Below are 15023 nucleotides of genomic sequence, written 5' to 3'. Positions count from 1 at the left end.
TGGGCCCCCTGTTTTAAAGACAAGGTCATCCACGAAGCCAGGGCCCTCAGAGAGACACCTCTCCTGAACAAACAGCTCAAATCTGCCATGAATGAAGAATCTGACACTGCAGATGATCCAGGTAGTATTACAATAGACATAATTCATTTGTATTGCAATAAGTTGCCAAAAACAGACATGTTTGCTCCAAAATCTTTTTAGATATTCTGGATGAACTACTCCAGACTTGATCAAACCGGAGCCTGTCCTTTTAAGATAAAAATCTTGGGTTGACCGATGCACATCAAAAGTTTGTAGTAACTTGTCCAGTCTGAGCAGTGAGGTGTTAAGCTAGTTTCACACAAGCACGCCTGAGCAGCATGGTCATAAGACGTTAGATGAATAGGGGACAACAAAGGTGACCTCAACATTGACAAGGTGTGAAACACATGAAGTAATGGTTTTCTTCACTGATTGCAGAGTGGCACAGCGACATGGCCTCTCTTCTTGTCTTGCTGCATCTTCTCACTCCGCAACCAGCTGGAAGGAAACGGGCCAAGAAGATCAGTGTCGGAGAGGCAACAGATCACCTGCTGAAATTTCACAAGGTTTGTCAACAAATCCAATTCCAAATATTGTGGTATCGTGTGTTTTAAAGAAATGTGTTATATGGAAGTGCTTTTCACTGTGTTTCAGTCCTGCCAGAGCCTGGAGGATCACCTCATCACCACAGAAGGAAACCCCCAGCCATATCTTCTGGCCACAGGGACTTCAAAAGCTCAGGTTTTCAGCTTCTACATAGTCGTGGATAGAAAGCTTCTTCCATGTCAGTCAGGTACATCCTTGGGCGCATTTGATGAGCTGTTCAAGTCCCACTTTGTTTTCAGTGTGAAATATGATGATGCTCTGTCCAGCCTGTACACATTTTTGCAGACTACTCTGTACAGCATAGATATTGGCACAATGGAAGAAACTCCAAAAGTCAAGGAGTGGAGAGCAAAGTTGTTGAACAAGCCGTAAAAAGTTCAAGCAGCAAAAATGTTGAGATGTTTCCTCTGTGCGTCATCCTTTGGTACAGCCTTACTTTTATTCAGGCACCTCAAACTAATGCATGGAATCTATCCTGGGAAAAATCTGAGGCTAAAATGTGGTCCAATAGGATGTTGCTTGCAATTCTCTAGTTATTCTGGGTTTAGAAGACATCTCATAAAGATACATGCGCATATTGTCAACACATGTGCAACAGAGGAGACCCATTCCAACCATGCCATTCAAGAGCACAATAATCCTCTGTGCCTAAATGATGAAACACCTTCCACTTCATCTCAGCACCAAAATATTGAAGCAGGCCCTTCAGTGTCAACGGGCAGCAAAGATATGTGTGCATCAATTATTGCCAAGCTTTTAGGAAGCGGTGTACCAAATACTGTAGTGCTTTCTACCATCGAGAATTTAGAGGAATTTGTGGGAGACTTACAGTCTAATATTCAGGACCATGTACTAAACTTACTACCTGCTGGCAGTCCTGCAAGATCAGCCATAGAAGAGTTATTTAAAGGTATTGACAACCCTTTTAGCCACTTGAATTCTAACAGTAAATGGAAGAAATATTTCACAGAAAAATGGGATATTGTACCAGTTGAAAAGCGTCTAGGTATAAGGTTTGATACCAGACGAAATAGCAAAAGTGGAACCTATGAGCAAGTTCCAATCATTGACAAATTCATATATATTCCCATACTCAAAACACTCCAGTTCATCTTCAAGAATGAAACTATTTCTGAGATGATGCAAACATCTACTCAGAGTGACAAATACGAGAACTTCTGTGATGGAAGCTACTTCAAAAGTCATCCCTTGTTTTCAAGTGACAAGTTTGCCCTCCAAATCCAGTTGTACTATGACGATGTTGAGTGTGCAAACCCACTAGGGTCAAAAAAAGGTATTCATAAAGTTGGTTGTCTTTACTTCATCCTCAGGAATCTTCCACCCAAGGTGAATTCTGCCTTAATGAATATTCATCTAGTATCATTGTTTCATGCACAAGATGCTAAGAAATACGGCATTGATGAAATTCTGAAACCCTTAGTAAGAGACTTGAAAATATTAGAGACAACTGGGGTTGCTCTTCCATTTGCTGAATTTCCTGTACGTGGCACTCTTGCACAAATTACTGGTGATAATTTGGGTATGCACAGCATTCTTGGATTCTTGGAGTCATTTAGTGCAAATGACTTCTGTAGACTTTGCCTAATTGATAAATCTTCAGCTCAGTCAGTTTTCTCAGAAGATGACCCACGTTTGACCATAAGATCACCAGTTCTCAATGATCAACATTATTCTTCTTTGGTAGATGATCCAACTTCTTCATTTGGCATCAACAGAAAGAGCATACTGAACACTTTGCAGTATTTCCATAATGCAGAAAATTATGCAGTTGACATCATGCGTGACATTTTGGAAGGGGTTGGTCAATATGAGGTCAAACTTCTATTTGAATATTTGATTGAACATTTCATCTCCAAAGAAAGCCTCTTGAATAGGATTTATGCTTTTAATTATGGCTATGTGGAAAAGAAAAACAAGCCAACAAATGTAAAGCTTGACTGTGTCGGACATGGAATAGGGTTAAACGCATCACAAACACTGTGTTTGATCACCTTTGATATTTGGTGACCTGGTATCAGAGGATGAATTGCACTGGCGCTTGATGCTCTTGTTGCTGAACATAATAAACATTGTGTTCTCATACTCAATCACTGAAGGGATGACCGTGTATTTAAAGCACCTTATCATTGAACATCACCAGCTCTTCAAAGAACTGTACCCATCAAAGAACTTGATTCCAAAACATCATTTCATGGTCCACTATCCGAGGTGCATTCGAAGAATTGGACCCCTCATTCATATCTGGACTATGACTAAGGCTATGGCTATGGCTGGACTATGGCTAAACACCATTTTTTTAAGGATGGTGTGAAAAACTTTTTAACAGTATCACTTGCAAGGAAACACCAGTTTGCAGTAGCCTATCATTGGGAATGCCTGACTTCAAAAGCAATTGAGTCTGGTCCAGTCAAAATGTGTTTACTTGAAACACTAGAGTGTACAGAGCATGTGTCTACATATCTTCACATTGATTCACAAGCCACTGTCAACCTGACAAACTGGGTAAAGTGTGAATATCGCGTTGGCCTCTTTGTTTGTACTGACACAAGAAAACACACCAGTCTTCAGCAAAATAACTTCTATCATTTTGCACAATGGTAAAGTGTTTTAGTTCTAAATGAACATGAAACTTGTTTCCATGACCATTTCCATGCTTTCCAAGTTAGTGAAAACATCCCCAGGAAGATACTGGTTCTAGAAAGGGAGAAATTAAGACATTTCAAAAGTTTGGATTCTCAAATGTCCTATGGGTGTGATTTTTATTTTGATGTTGTGTCAGAGGGCTGTATTATTTAATCTGTTGGCCTAAAATGCCTAAAATGTTGGCCAAACTGAATGTATTGAATTCATGTTTTACGTTCTTGTACATGTTTTCGTGCTTTAACAGCACGTTTAACATTCTATTTCATGTTAACATAATCCTGCATTACAGAGAAGTTTGCTTTCAGAATCCTAACAGACTGCTGTACATTTACATTTAAGGTTGTTTTAAAAATGATCACACTTGCACTTTCCTCAGAAAAGTTTATGCAGCACAGAGGGATGTGGTATGGTATATTTTTTTACAGTTTTGCTGAAATATGCAAATTTATTTTTTTACTACATATTTTTTATTTGTGATTTCCATTTGACCACACAATTTCCTAACTGTTAAGCTGCCGTTGTAGCTGTTTATTTTAAATGTGTATGCTGTTACATGTTTACACTGTTACTGAAGAAAGCTTTTACTCCAAATGTAACTTGTTAAAAAAGTTAATATTCATGAAGCAAGGAGTTGTGAACACACTTTCTGGATGTGTTCAAATAAAGGCATTGAAGTAATTTATGTGTTTTTTGTATTAATTTTCATCTAACAAACATTTTTTGTGATTTTATATATTAACTCTGTAAGTGTTCAATAAAACAATTTCACTGTTAACACTGTGAAAGAGTTCACCTAAAATGAACTCTAAATAAGAGTGCTTTTTCCTCTTAATGGGAGTAGTGTTTTAACTCCCAGAGGAGTTCAGTTTTAACTCCTAAAAAGAGTTGAAAGATCAACTCCCGGAAAAGAGTAACTTTAACTATGCCCTAGAGTTTATTCGATGGTCTCACATGTACACTCAAATTGAGTTGATTTTAACTCAGAGAGTTTATTCCAAAGGGCCGAATTTGCTGTGCAGGGTTATTCAGACTCACAGGACTGAGAGCTGAGAACTGAGCAAATATACAGAACATGTGAGCTCAGAGGGTTATCATTTTCACACAGCTGCACACTAACCTGAGAGTTTCCAGTCTGCAGTGTGGAGTTTTTAGACCGGCAGACAGAAGAGTCACTCCTGGATCCTGCAGGTTGTTGTTACTCAGGTCCAGCTCTCTCAGAGAAGAGGACTGGGAGCTGAAGACTGAGGACAGAGCCTCACAGCTTCTCTCTGACAGGTTACAGCCACTCAGCCTGAAGAGGAATCAACAGCACATAAAAGGAAACAATTACAAGAAATAGTTGTTTTTTCTCTATAAAGTAAAACTACATTTAACATGGAGAATGACGTGTTCACGTACAGAGCTTTGTTGGAGGCTTTGACCACTGGCAGCAGCCTCAGAAGAGCCTCCTCATTACAGGAAATACAGCCGACCAGTTCTCAGCACACTCCTGCTGTGATTTTAATATAAATCCTCACAATGTTGAGTTTTTAATGCAGTCTTTTAATGGTCATTGCTCCACGTTACTGGACAAAGAGGCACCTTTAAAGGTTAGGACTCGGGCTACCTGCAACAGTTGTCAGTGGATAACAGAGGCTGTCTGCTACCTGAGACCACACTGTCACAGGTCTGAACGTCTGTGGAAGTGCATCGCCTACATCTTAAAGATCTCCGGCGTTCTTTTAAAGAAGCAGTACAGGAAGCCTGGACGGCTTATTTTGCTGACCTGATTTCTTCATCAAAAAGAAATCCCAACGTTTCATAACTATTTAAAACATTGTTTCACCAGCGCTCTCCACATTACCATGTTTCACTGTTGATGACTGCAATACCTTCCTTTCCTTCTGTGTTGATAAAGTAATGACTATTAGGTCCAATATGCATCATAACTCTCACCCTTACCTGTCAACTCGCTCAGGTCAAAAAATCTAAACCTTTAGTTGCCTTCATTGGACAGGACAGTGGATAGAGTCGGGAATGATGGAAGAGAGACCGGGGAGGACATGTAGCAAAGGGCCGAACGTCGGAGTCGAACCCAGGGCCTCTGCGTCGAGTAGTGTGCCTCTATACATGGGGCCGTGTCTTAATGGCTAAGCTACACCGGCGCCACATACGGTTGTCACCTTGTGAAAGATTATTTTCTGACTTTCATTAACAGGATATGAAGACAAAGCATGGGTAGAGAGGGTCCGTCATGATGGCCTCTGCTGTGGATAACGTTCTGCTGACTTAGTTTCTCTGTGACCTCCAGAGAACATTGGGGCAGTTTGCAGAGTATGAAGCTGTGGAATAGAGGGTCAGCACCTTCAAGTCTGTGGGCAAAGTACTCGGGGAGGAGTGAAGGTAAGAAGGAGCCAGAGACCAACACAGATTGCTTTGTCATCAGCAGTGATGCAGCTACTGTACTGGACTGTTCAGTCTGAAGGAAAGGCTCTTTATAAGTTTATAAATGTTCCAATCATCATCTCTGCTTTATTACAGTCGTCGTTGGGATTCTTCTCTTTGGACCACACATGATGGAGTCCAGATGAACATAACTCAGACTGTCTTAGACCAGCATTTATATATCCAAGTCAAGTTACTGAGCCGTGAACATGAACACAATACTGGTGACAAGATCCTTTGTCAGCTGACCCCTTCAGTGTGATATTAAAGCCATTTTAATTACAGGGTTATTCAGACTCACAGGACTGAGAGCTGAGAACTGAGCAAATATACAGAACATGTGAGCTCAGAGGGTTATCATTTTCACACAGCTGCACACTAACCTGAGAGTTTCCAGTCTGCAGTGTGGAGTTTTTAGACCGGCAGACAGAAGAGTCACTCCTGGATCCTGCAGGTTGTTGTGACTCAGGTCCAGCTCTCTCAGAGAAGAGGACTGGGAGCTGAGGACTGAGGACAGAGCCTCACAGCTTCTCTCTGACAGTTTACAGCCACTCAGCCTGAAGAGGAATCAACAGTACATAAAAGGAAACAATTACAAGAAATAGTTGTTTTTTCTCAATAAAGTAAAACTACATTTAACATGGAGAATGATGTGTTCACGTACAGAGCTTTGTTGGAGGCTTTGACCACTGGCAGCAGCCTCAGAAGAGCCTCCTCATTACAGGAAATACAGCCGACCAGTTCTCAGCACACTCCTGCTGTGATTTTAATATAAATCCTCACAATGTTGAGTTTTTAACGCAGTCTTTTAATGGTCATTGCTCCACGTTACTGGACAAAGAGGCACCTTTAAAGGTTAGGACTCGGGCTACCTGCAACAGTTGTCAGTGGATAACAGAGGCTGTCTGCTGCCTGAGACCACACTGTCACAGGTCTGAACGTCTGTGGAAGTGCATCGCCTACATCTTAAAGATCTCCGGCGTTCTTTTAAAGAAGCAGTACAGGAAGCCTGGACGGCTTATTTTGCTGACCTGATTTCTTCATCAAAAAGAAATCCCAACGTTTCATAACTATTTAAAACATTGTTTCACCAGCGCTCTCCACATTACCATGTTTCACTGTTGATGACTGCAATACCTTCCTTTCCTTCTGTGTTGATAAAGTAATGACTATTAGGTCCAATATGCATCATAACTCTCATCCACTTCATGCTAGCTCCTCTCTTATTCCTACCGTCTTGAGCTCTTTCCATCCAATCAGCTCACAGGATCACAACATTGGGCCCCTTTCCTCTGCTGTTGGCTTTAGCCCACGTCATTTAGGAGTAATAGTTGATAAATCATCATCTTTTGACAGCCATGTTAAGCAGGTAACCAGATCATGTTATGTCCACCTAAGAAATATAAGTAAACTGAGAACTTTAGTTTCAACTGTAGTTTCACCTCGGCGACTGCCACACACTCCTCTCGTCACTCAGCAAGTCTGCGCTTAATCGCCTGCAGTCAACACAGAATGCTGCTGCAAGACTCCTCACCAGGTCTCACATTACCCCCATCCTCAGATCTCTTCACTGGCTTCAACTTCAACTTTTACTTTATTGTCCCCGAGGGGAAATTTGTTTTGCAGCCAAGTGAGACAAAAACATTTAGAAAACACAAACACATAGACTCGGTTACAAAGAACATTAAAACGCATAAGAGTTCATTAAGAATACATCAAGTGAAAATGAAACATGTAAAACTCCAAACCATCACTAACACCAACATTAAAACAAAAATTAGAAGACCATCAATAGTTCCTGGAAGTGAACAGGAAAATACTTCATCTACAGGTTCCACTTTTGAATTGAGTATTTCTTGGCCTGAGTGATAAAAGAATTTCTCATCCTGTTGGACTTTGCCACTGGTAGTCCAAATCTCCTGCTGGAGGGCAGGAACTCAAATTCACCATGGAGAGGATGTCGAGGACACTGTAAGATGTCTCCAGCCTGAGATGTTGCTCTCTTGGAGAAGGTGTAAGACAGATCAGGTAATCTTATGCCAATGATCTTACTGGCAACTCTTATGATCCATTGGAACCTGTTTCTGTCCCCTAATGACAGGTTACCAAACCAGGAGATTATGGCAAAGGTGAGGACAGACTCTACCATGGAGGAGTAGAACAGATTCATCAGTCTGCTGCACACCCCAAACCAGTTAAGTTGACGGAGAAAGTGCAGTCTCTGCTGTGGCTTTTTGCAGACTGCGTCTGTGTTTTCTTTAAATGTTAGCTTGTTGTCGATAACAACACCCAGGGACTTGTAACACTGGACTTGGTCAACCATCTCACCCTTAATTGCTGTTTTAATTGGTGTATTAGGCTGCCTTCTCAAATCAATGCACGTCTTTAGTTTTACGTACATTTCATTTTAAAAAAGAGTTATCACGCCACTCTATAAAATCGTCCACCACTGGGCCACGTGCTATTTCCCTTCCTTGTAACAGGCTCACTATGACTGTATCATCTGCAAACTTCAGAATGCGTCTTCCTGGCTGGGAACTTCTGCAGCTGTCAGTGTAAAAAATGTACCAGATTGGTGAAAGGACACAGCCCTGTGACGAACCAGTGGAGGAGAACAATGTGTCCGACAAAGAGCCATTAATCCTGACACACTGGGATCTGTCCACAAGAAAGTCTAAAATCCATCCAACAATGCCAGGACACAGATTCAAATCATTTAGCAGTTTGTTGGCTAAAATGTGGGGCTGACTTGTGTTAAAAGCAGAAGATAAATCTAAAAATAACAGGTGTGCATGTGTCCCTGGACCTTCAAGGTGTTTAAAAAGTAAATGAAGAAGGGTAAGAACAGCATCATCAACCCCTTTTTTACTCCTACAGGCAAACTGTAGAGGATCCAATGAGTCCTCCACAACTCCAACTAGCTCTCTCTTGATGAGCTTTTCAAAAACCTTCATAACTAGTGAAGTCAGGGCCACAGGTCTAAAATCACTAACGCCCTTAGGGAACTTTTTCTTAGCCACTGGTACTATTGTGGACTTCTTCCACAGAGTAGGAACCTTTTGTTGCTCTAAGCAACACTTTAATATGTGCTGAAAAATAGGGGGTAATTGATCTGCGCAGTGTTTGAGAAGATGACCAGATATATTGTCAGGGCCGGGGCTCTTGTTGGTCTTGGTTTTACGGAGTATGTTCCTGACATCTTGTACACCCAATTCAAGCTGTGGAGTGGAGGAGGTTTCTAATTCTACCTGATCAGCTTGTTCTTTAAAATCTTTTGTATCAAACCTGAGATAAAAACGATTAAAATGAGCAGCTAGCCCCTTGTCTGATTTAAAACCATCCATTTTAATATTCATATTACCTTTTTTTGTGCCTGTCATGACTGACATGCCATTCCAGAAACTTTTTAGATCATTACCTTTAAATTTGTCCTCAATTTTATCCATATAACTGAATTGAGCTTTTTGAATCTCTGCCCTAACCAGTCTTTTTACCTCCCTGTTCTCTTCAACACTGCTATTTTTAAAGAGGTTATGTTTCTTCATTGTTATTTCTTTCAAGGACTTAGTGATCCATGGCTTATTGTTTGGATAAAGTTTCACCTGACGTGTGGGAATACAAGACTCTTCACAGAACCAAATGTAGCTACACACATTCAAAGTAAGTTCACTTATGTCCAGAGTATTTACTGGATCACGGTGAGGAAACTAAGTCACCCTTACCTGTCAACTCGCTCAGGTCAAAAAATCTTAACCTTTTGTTGCCTTCATTGGACAGGACAGTGGATAGAGTCGGGAATGATGGAAGAGAGACCGGGGAGGACATGCAGCAAAGGGCCGAAGGTCGGAGTCGAACCCAGGGCCTCTGCGTCGAGTACTGTGCCTCTATACATGGGGGCGTGTCTTAATGGCTAAGCTACACCTGCGCCACATACGGTTGTCACCTTGTAAAAGATTATTTTCTGACTTTCATTAACAGGATATGAAGACAAAGCATGGGTAGAGAGGGTCCGTCATGATGGCCTCTGCTGTGGATAACGTTCTGCTGACTTAGTTTCTCTGTGACCTCCAGAGAACATTGGGGCAGTTTGCAGAGTATGAAGCTGTGGGATAGAGGGTCAGCACCTTCAAGTCTGTGGGCAAAGTACTCGGGGAGGAGTGAAGGTAAGAAGGAGCCAGAGACCAACACAGATTGCTTTGTCATCAGCAGTGATGCAGCTACTGTACTGGACTGTTCAGTCTGAAGGAAAGGCTCTTTATAAGTTTATAAATGTTCCAATCATCATCTCTGCTTTATTACAGTCGTCGTTGGGATTCTTCTCTTTGGACCACACATGATGGAGTCCAGATGAACATAACTCAGACTGTCTTAGACCAGCATTTATATGTAGCAGGATGAGATGCATCATCCCTGCTCTGAATGTAACTGTGCTGCCCAGCGCTCTCTTGTTAGCCAATCAGCTCATGAGGCCACTCTATATAGGCAAGCACTGTGCATCTTCTCGCCCTCTTGCTCTTTGGCTCCGAGGTTCCGCCCCCTCCCTGGTTGCCCCACTTCCAGTCTCCACTGCAGCACCGGTGCAGTTTGGCGTTGTCCGCCTCAGCAGCTCGCGGGGAATCCCCGTCCTGACGCTCTGTGCCGGCCGTGGTTTGCCACTGCAGCCAGGCAAGCATGAAGCTCGCCCCTCCTCCTCTCTCCCATGTGTGTGATCTTGTGCGCTGATCGAGATTGACTGGGTCGTGTGACGCGACAGAGAAACACTGCTGCTTTGCCTGGCGCTGTTTTGCTTCTCTTTGCCTGGCGCTGTTTTGCTTCTCTTTGCCTGGCGCTGTTCTGCTTCTCTTTGCCTGGCGCTGTTTTGCTTCTCTTTGCCTGGCGCTGTTTTGCTTCTCTTTGCCGGGCGCTGTTTTGCTTCTCTTTGCCTGGCGCTGTTTTGCTTCTCTTTGCCGGGCGCTGTTTTGCTTCTCTTTGCCTGCCGCTGTTCTGCTTCTCTTTGCCTGCCGCTGTTCTGCTTCTCTTTGCCTGGCGCTGTTTTGCTTCTCTTTGCCTGCCGCTGTTTTGCTTCTCTTTGCCGGGCGCTGTTTTGCTTCTCTTTGCCTGCCGCTGTTTTGCTTCTCTTTGCCGGGCGCTGTTTTGCTTCTCTTTGCCTGCCGCTGTTTTGCTTCTCTTTGCCGGGCGCTGTTTTGCTTCTCTTTGCCTGCCGCTGTTTTGCTTCTCTTTGCCTGCCGCTGTTCTGCTTCTCTTTGCCTGCCGCTGTTCTGCTTCTCTTTGCCTGGCGCTGTTTTGCTTCTCTTTGCCTGCCGCTGTTTTGCTTCTCTTTGCCTGACGCTGTTTTGCTTCTCTTTGCCTGGCGCTGTTTTGCTTCTCTTTGCCTGCCGCTGTTTTTCTTCTCTTTGCCTGCTGCTGTTTTGCTTCTCTTTGCCTGCCGCTGTTTTGCTTCTCTTTGCTGGCTTTATTGTAGCACGCTTCACAGCTGCCTTGCTTCGCCTTGCGTTGCTTTGCTCCTGGCATATGTGTGTCCTGACTGTATCGGGCCTATATTTATTTTAATGAGTGATAGTGGCGGGTTGGCTCACTTAATTTTAGTTATTTTCTGAATTTGGTTTAACCACCGATTTAAATGTCTTGTATGTGTTTGTTTAATTTTGCTTGTTTGTGTGAAACCAACTTTGGAAAGTACTACAGCTGAAGTTCTTTTGTTGTGTCATACATTAGAATTTTGCGTACATTTGCTTTTGGTAGATTGTTTCTTTGAGTTGTTATTTTCAACTGCTTAATTTTGGTAAATTCTCTTTCTTTGTTGTTGTTCTTGGAAGCTTAATTTTGGTAAATTGTTCTTTGAGAAGTTGTGTTTTGATGTACGGTGTCCAGCCTCACTAATTTCCCTTCTCCTTTCAGGACTGGAAGCTTACGGTGGTGGTCCTGGTGTCCTGGTGGTGGTATCCCCCTCCTGTGTGCTGCGTAACCCGTGGTTTTGCTTTTTCACCATTGTGTGTGCGTGTGTGTGCGCGAGTGTCACAAACCCTCGGGTGCTCCTCTCCTGGGATTCCTCTCCCCCTCATGGTCCCACTTCCTCCCACTGGTAAGCTCCAGCCCTGCTAGGGTCCCTTCCCTCACATCCTTGTGTATATGGTGTTATTTTAAAATAAGTCAATTTTACCCCTTTTTGAAAATAAAGTATATTTGTATTTTTTTGTACCTGAACCACGTCTCATGCTCCATTTGTAAAACGAACCTGAGTGCCTTATTAACTTGTGATTTAAATATCTCCCTGGGCGAAATTCCCAGGGTGGCGTTGTCAGGCTTTCCCGTAGTTAAATAAAATTAATAAATTGTAACCAACCTCACCCTTGAGTGAGGGCGTGTCTGCCGCCCGTCACATATATATCAAAGTCAAGTTACTGAGCCGTGAACATGAACACAATACTGGTGATAAGATCCTTTGTCAGCTGACCCCTTCAGTGTGATATTAAAGCCATTTTAATTACAGGGTTATTCAGACTCACAGGACTGAGAGCTGAGAACTGAGCAAATATACAGAACATGTGAGCTCAGAGGGTTATCATTTTCACACAGCTGCACACTAACCTGAGAGTTTCCAGTCTGCAGTGTGGAGTTTTTAGACCGGCAGACAGAAGAGTCACTCCTGAATCCTGCAGGTTGTTGTTACTCAGGTCCAGCTCTCTCAGAGAAGAGGACTGGGAGCTGAGGACTGAGGACAGAGCCTCACAGCTTCTCTCTGACAGGTTACAGCCACTCAGCCTGAAAAGGATCTTCACTCAGTTAATTACAAATCAAATATAGAAAGTCAATGAAATCTTTTTGGATAAACTTGTTAAATCTGTTTAATCCTGACCTGAGAGTTTCCAGCGTAAGGTTTGGCCCAGCAGACAGCAGCTTAACTCCTGGATCCTGCAGGTTGTTGTTACTCAGGTCCAGCTCTCTCAGAGAAGAGGACTGGGAGCTGAGGACTGAGGACAGAGCCTCACAGCTTCTCTCTGACAGGTTACAGCCACTCAGCCTGAAGAGGAATCAACAGTACATAAAAGGAAACAATTACAAGAGATAGTTGTTTTTTCTGAATCAAGTAAAACTACATTTAACATGGAGAATGATGTGTTCACGTACAGAGCTTTGTTGGAGGCTTTGACCACTGGCAGCAGCCTCAGAAGAGCCTCCTCTGAAGCAGAGTACTTCTTCAGGTCAAACACGTCCAGATCTTTTTCTGATGACAGTAAGATGAAGACCAGAGCTGACCACTGAGCAGGAGACAGTTCCTCTGTGGAGAGACGTCCTGATCTCAGGGACTGTTGGATCTGCTCCACTAGAGAACTATCATTCAGTTCATTCAGACAGTGGAACAGATTGATGCTTTTCTCTGCAGACAGATTCTCACTGATCTTTGTCCCAATGTACTCGACTGTTTTCTTTTTGTTGTGTGAACCACTTCCTGTCTGTGTCAGCAGACCTCTAAGGAGACTCTGATTGGTTTCTAGTGAAAGACCGAGGAGGAAGCGGAGGAACAAGTCCAAGTGTCCGTTTGGACTCTGTAAGGCCTGGTCCACAGCACTCTGATAGAAACCTGTTGTTTCTCTGAACACTTTAGGCCGCCAGGTTGTTTGTTCTCCTGACAGCAGATTGACACCAGAGTTGATGAACTTCAGATGGACATGAAGAGCAGCCAGAAACTCCTGAACGCTCAGATGGATGAAGCAGAACACCGTGTCCTGGTACAGTCCTCTCTCCTCTTTAAAGACCTGTGTGAACACTCCTGAGTACACTGAGGCTTCTCTGATATCGATGCCACACTCTGTCAGGTCTGACTCATAGAAGATCAGGTTTCCTTTCTGCAGCTGCTCAAAAGACAGTTTTCCCAGAGACTCAATCATCTTCCTGCTCTCTGGACTCCAGTGTTGATCTGTCTCAGCTCCTCCATCATACTTGATGTTCTTCAGTTTGGTCTGAACCACCAGGAAGTGGATGTACATCTCAGTCAGGGTCTTGGGCAGCTCTCCTCCCTCTCTGGTCTTCAACACGTCCTCCAGAACTGTAGCAGTGATCCAGCAGAAGACTGGGATGTGGCACATGATGTGGAGGCTTCGGGATGTCTTGATGTGGGCGATGATTCTGCTGGCCTGCTCCTCATCTCTGAATCTCTTCCTGAAGTACTCCTCCTTCCGAGGGTCAGTGAACCCTCTGACCTCTGTCACCATGTCAACACACTCAGGAGGGATCTGATTGGCTGCTGCAGGTCGTGTGGTTATCCAGAGGCGAGCAGAGGGAAGGAGTTTCCCTCTGATGAGGTTTGTCAGCAGCACATCCACTGAGCTGGACTCTGTGACATCAGTCAGGATCTCATTGTTGTGGAAGTCCAGAGGAAGTCGACACTCATCCAGACCGTCAAAGATGAACACGACCTGGAACTCTTCAAACCTGCAGATTCCTGCTTCTTTGGTTTCAGTGAAGAAGTGATGAACAAGTTCCACCAAGCTGAACTTCTTCTCTTTCAGCACATTCAGCTCTCTGAAGGTGAAGGGAAACATGAACTGTATGTCCTGGTTGGCTTTGTCTTCAGCCCAGTCCAGAGTGAACTTCTGTGTTAAGACTGTTTTCCCAATGCCAGCCACTCCCTTTGTCATCACTGTTCTGATTGGTCCATCTCTTCCAGGTGAGGCTTTAAAGATGTCTTCTTGTCTGATGGTTGTTTCTGGTCTGTCTGGTTTCCTGGATGCTGATTCGATCTGTCTGACCTCATGTTCATCATTGACCTCTCCAGTCCCTCCCTCTGTGATGTAGAGCTCTGTGTAGATCTGATTCAGAAGGGTTGGGTTTCCTGCTTTAGCGATCCCCTCAAACACACACTGGAACTTCTCCTTCAGGTTAGACTTCAGTTTCTGTCGGCACTCTGCAGCAGCAGCTCCTGAATAAACAAACAACAAATGATATCAAAGAGTGGATCCTGAAGAAAATCTCAACATTCAAGTGTGGCTTTAGAGTTTTTCCTTCTGCATCAGTTTTATTAAAGCATTTAGTGGATGACAAACAAGCTCTGATCTGATATAGATGTGTGTATCATATTTACTAAGTTTAGAAATGTAAACCTGCATTTCCTCTTTCCATCATGTTAAACCTGATTAAATCCTCTTACTGCTCTGCAGACAGTCAGCCAGCTCCTCCTGATTTATTCTCCTCAGGAAGTGCAGAGTGATCTTCACAAATGCATCTCTGCTGCTCCTCTGATCTTCATCATCACCATCCAACACCTCCTCCTCCTCCCTCTGACTCTCTAAGCATGCTGGGTAATCTGA

General features: G+C 43.3%; 1 protein-coding gene across 1 annotated transcript in view; it reads right to left on the bottom strand.

Moving 5' to 3' along the window:
• Positions 1 to 15023, bottom strand: part of LOC138609461 (NACHT, LRR and PYD domains-containing protein 12-like) — a 125613-nt gene that overhangs the window by 54718 nt on the left and 55872 nt on the right. The window contains exons 9-12 of the mRNA XM_069682097.1: positions 12844 to 13306; positions 12304 to 12477; positions 6093 to 6272; positions 4409 to 4576 (exon numbers count right to left, since the gene is read on the bottom strand). Coding sequence (XP_069538198.1) covers positions 4409 to 4576; positions 6093 to 6272; positions 12304 to 12477; positions 12844 to 13306 — 985 coding nt within the window. The remainder of the gene's footprint in view (positions 1 to 4408; positions 4577 to 6092; positions 6273 to 12303; positions 12478 to 12843; positions 13307 to 15023) is intronic.

Source organism: Semicossyphus pulcher, unplaced genomic scaffold, assembly GCF_022749685.1.
Source record: "Semicossyphus pulcher isolate SPU_LCO1_2020_fin unplaced genomic scaffold, fSemPul1.0.p SCAF_5, whole genome shotgun sequence".
Lineage (NCBI taxonomy): Eukaryota > Metazoa > Chordata > Actinopteri > Labriformes > Labridae > Semicossyphus > Semicossyphus pulcher.
Note: the sequence above shows the minus strand (reverse complement) of the source record. Positions and strands in the feature narration are given on the sequence as shown.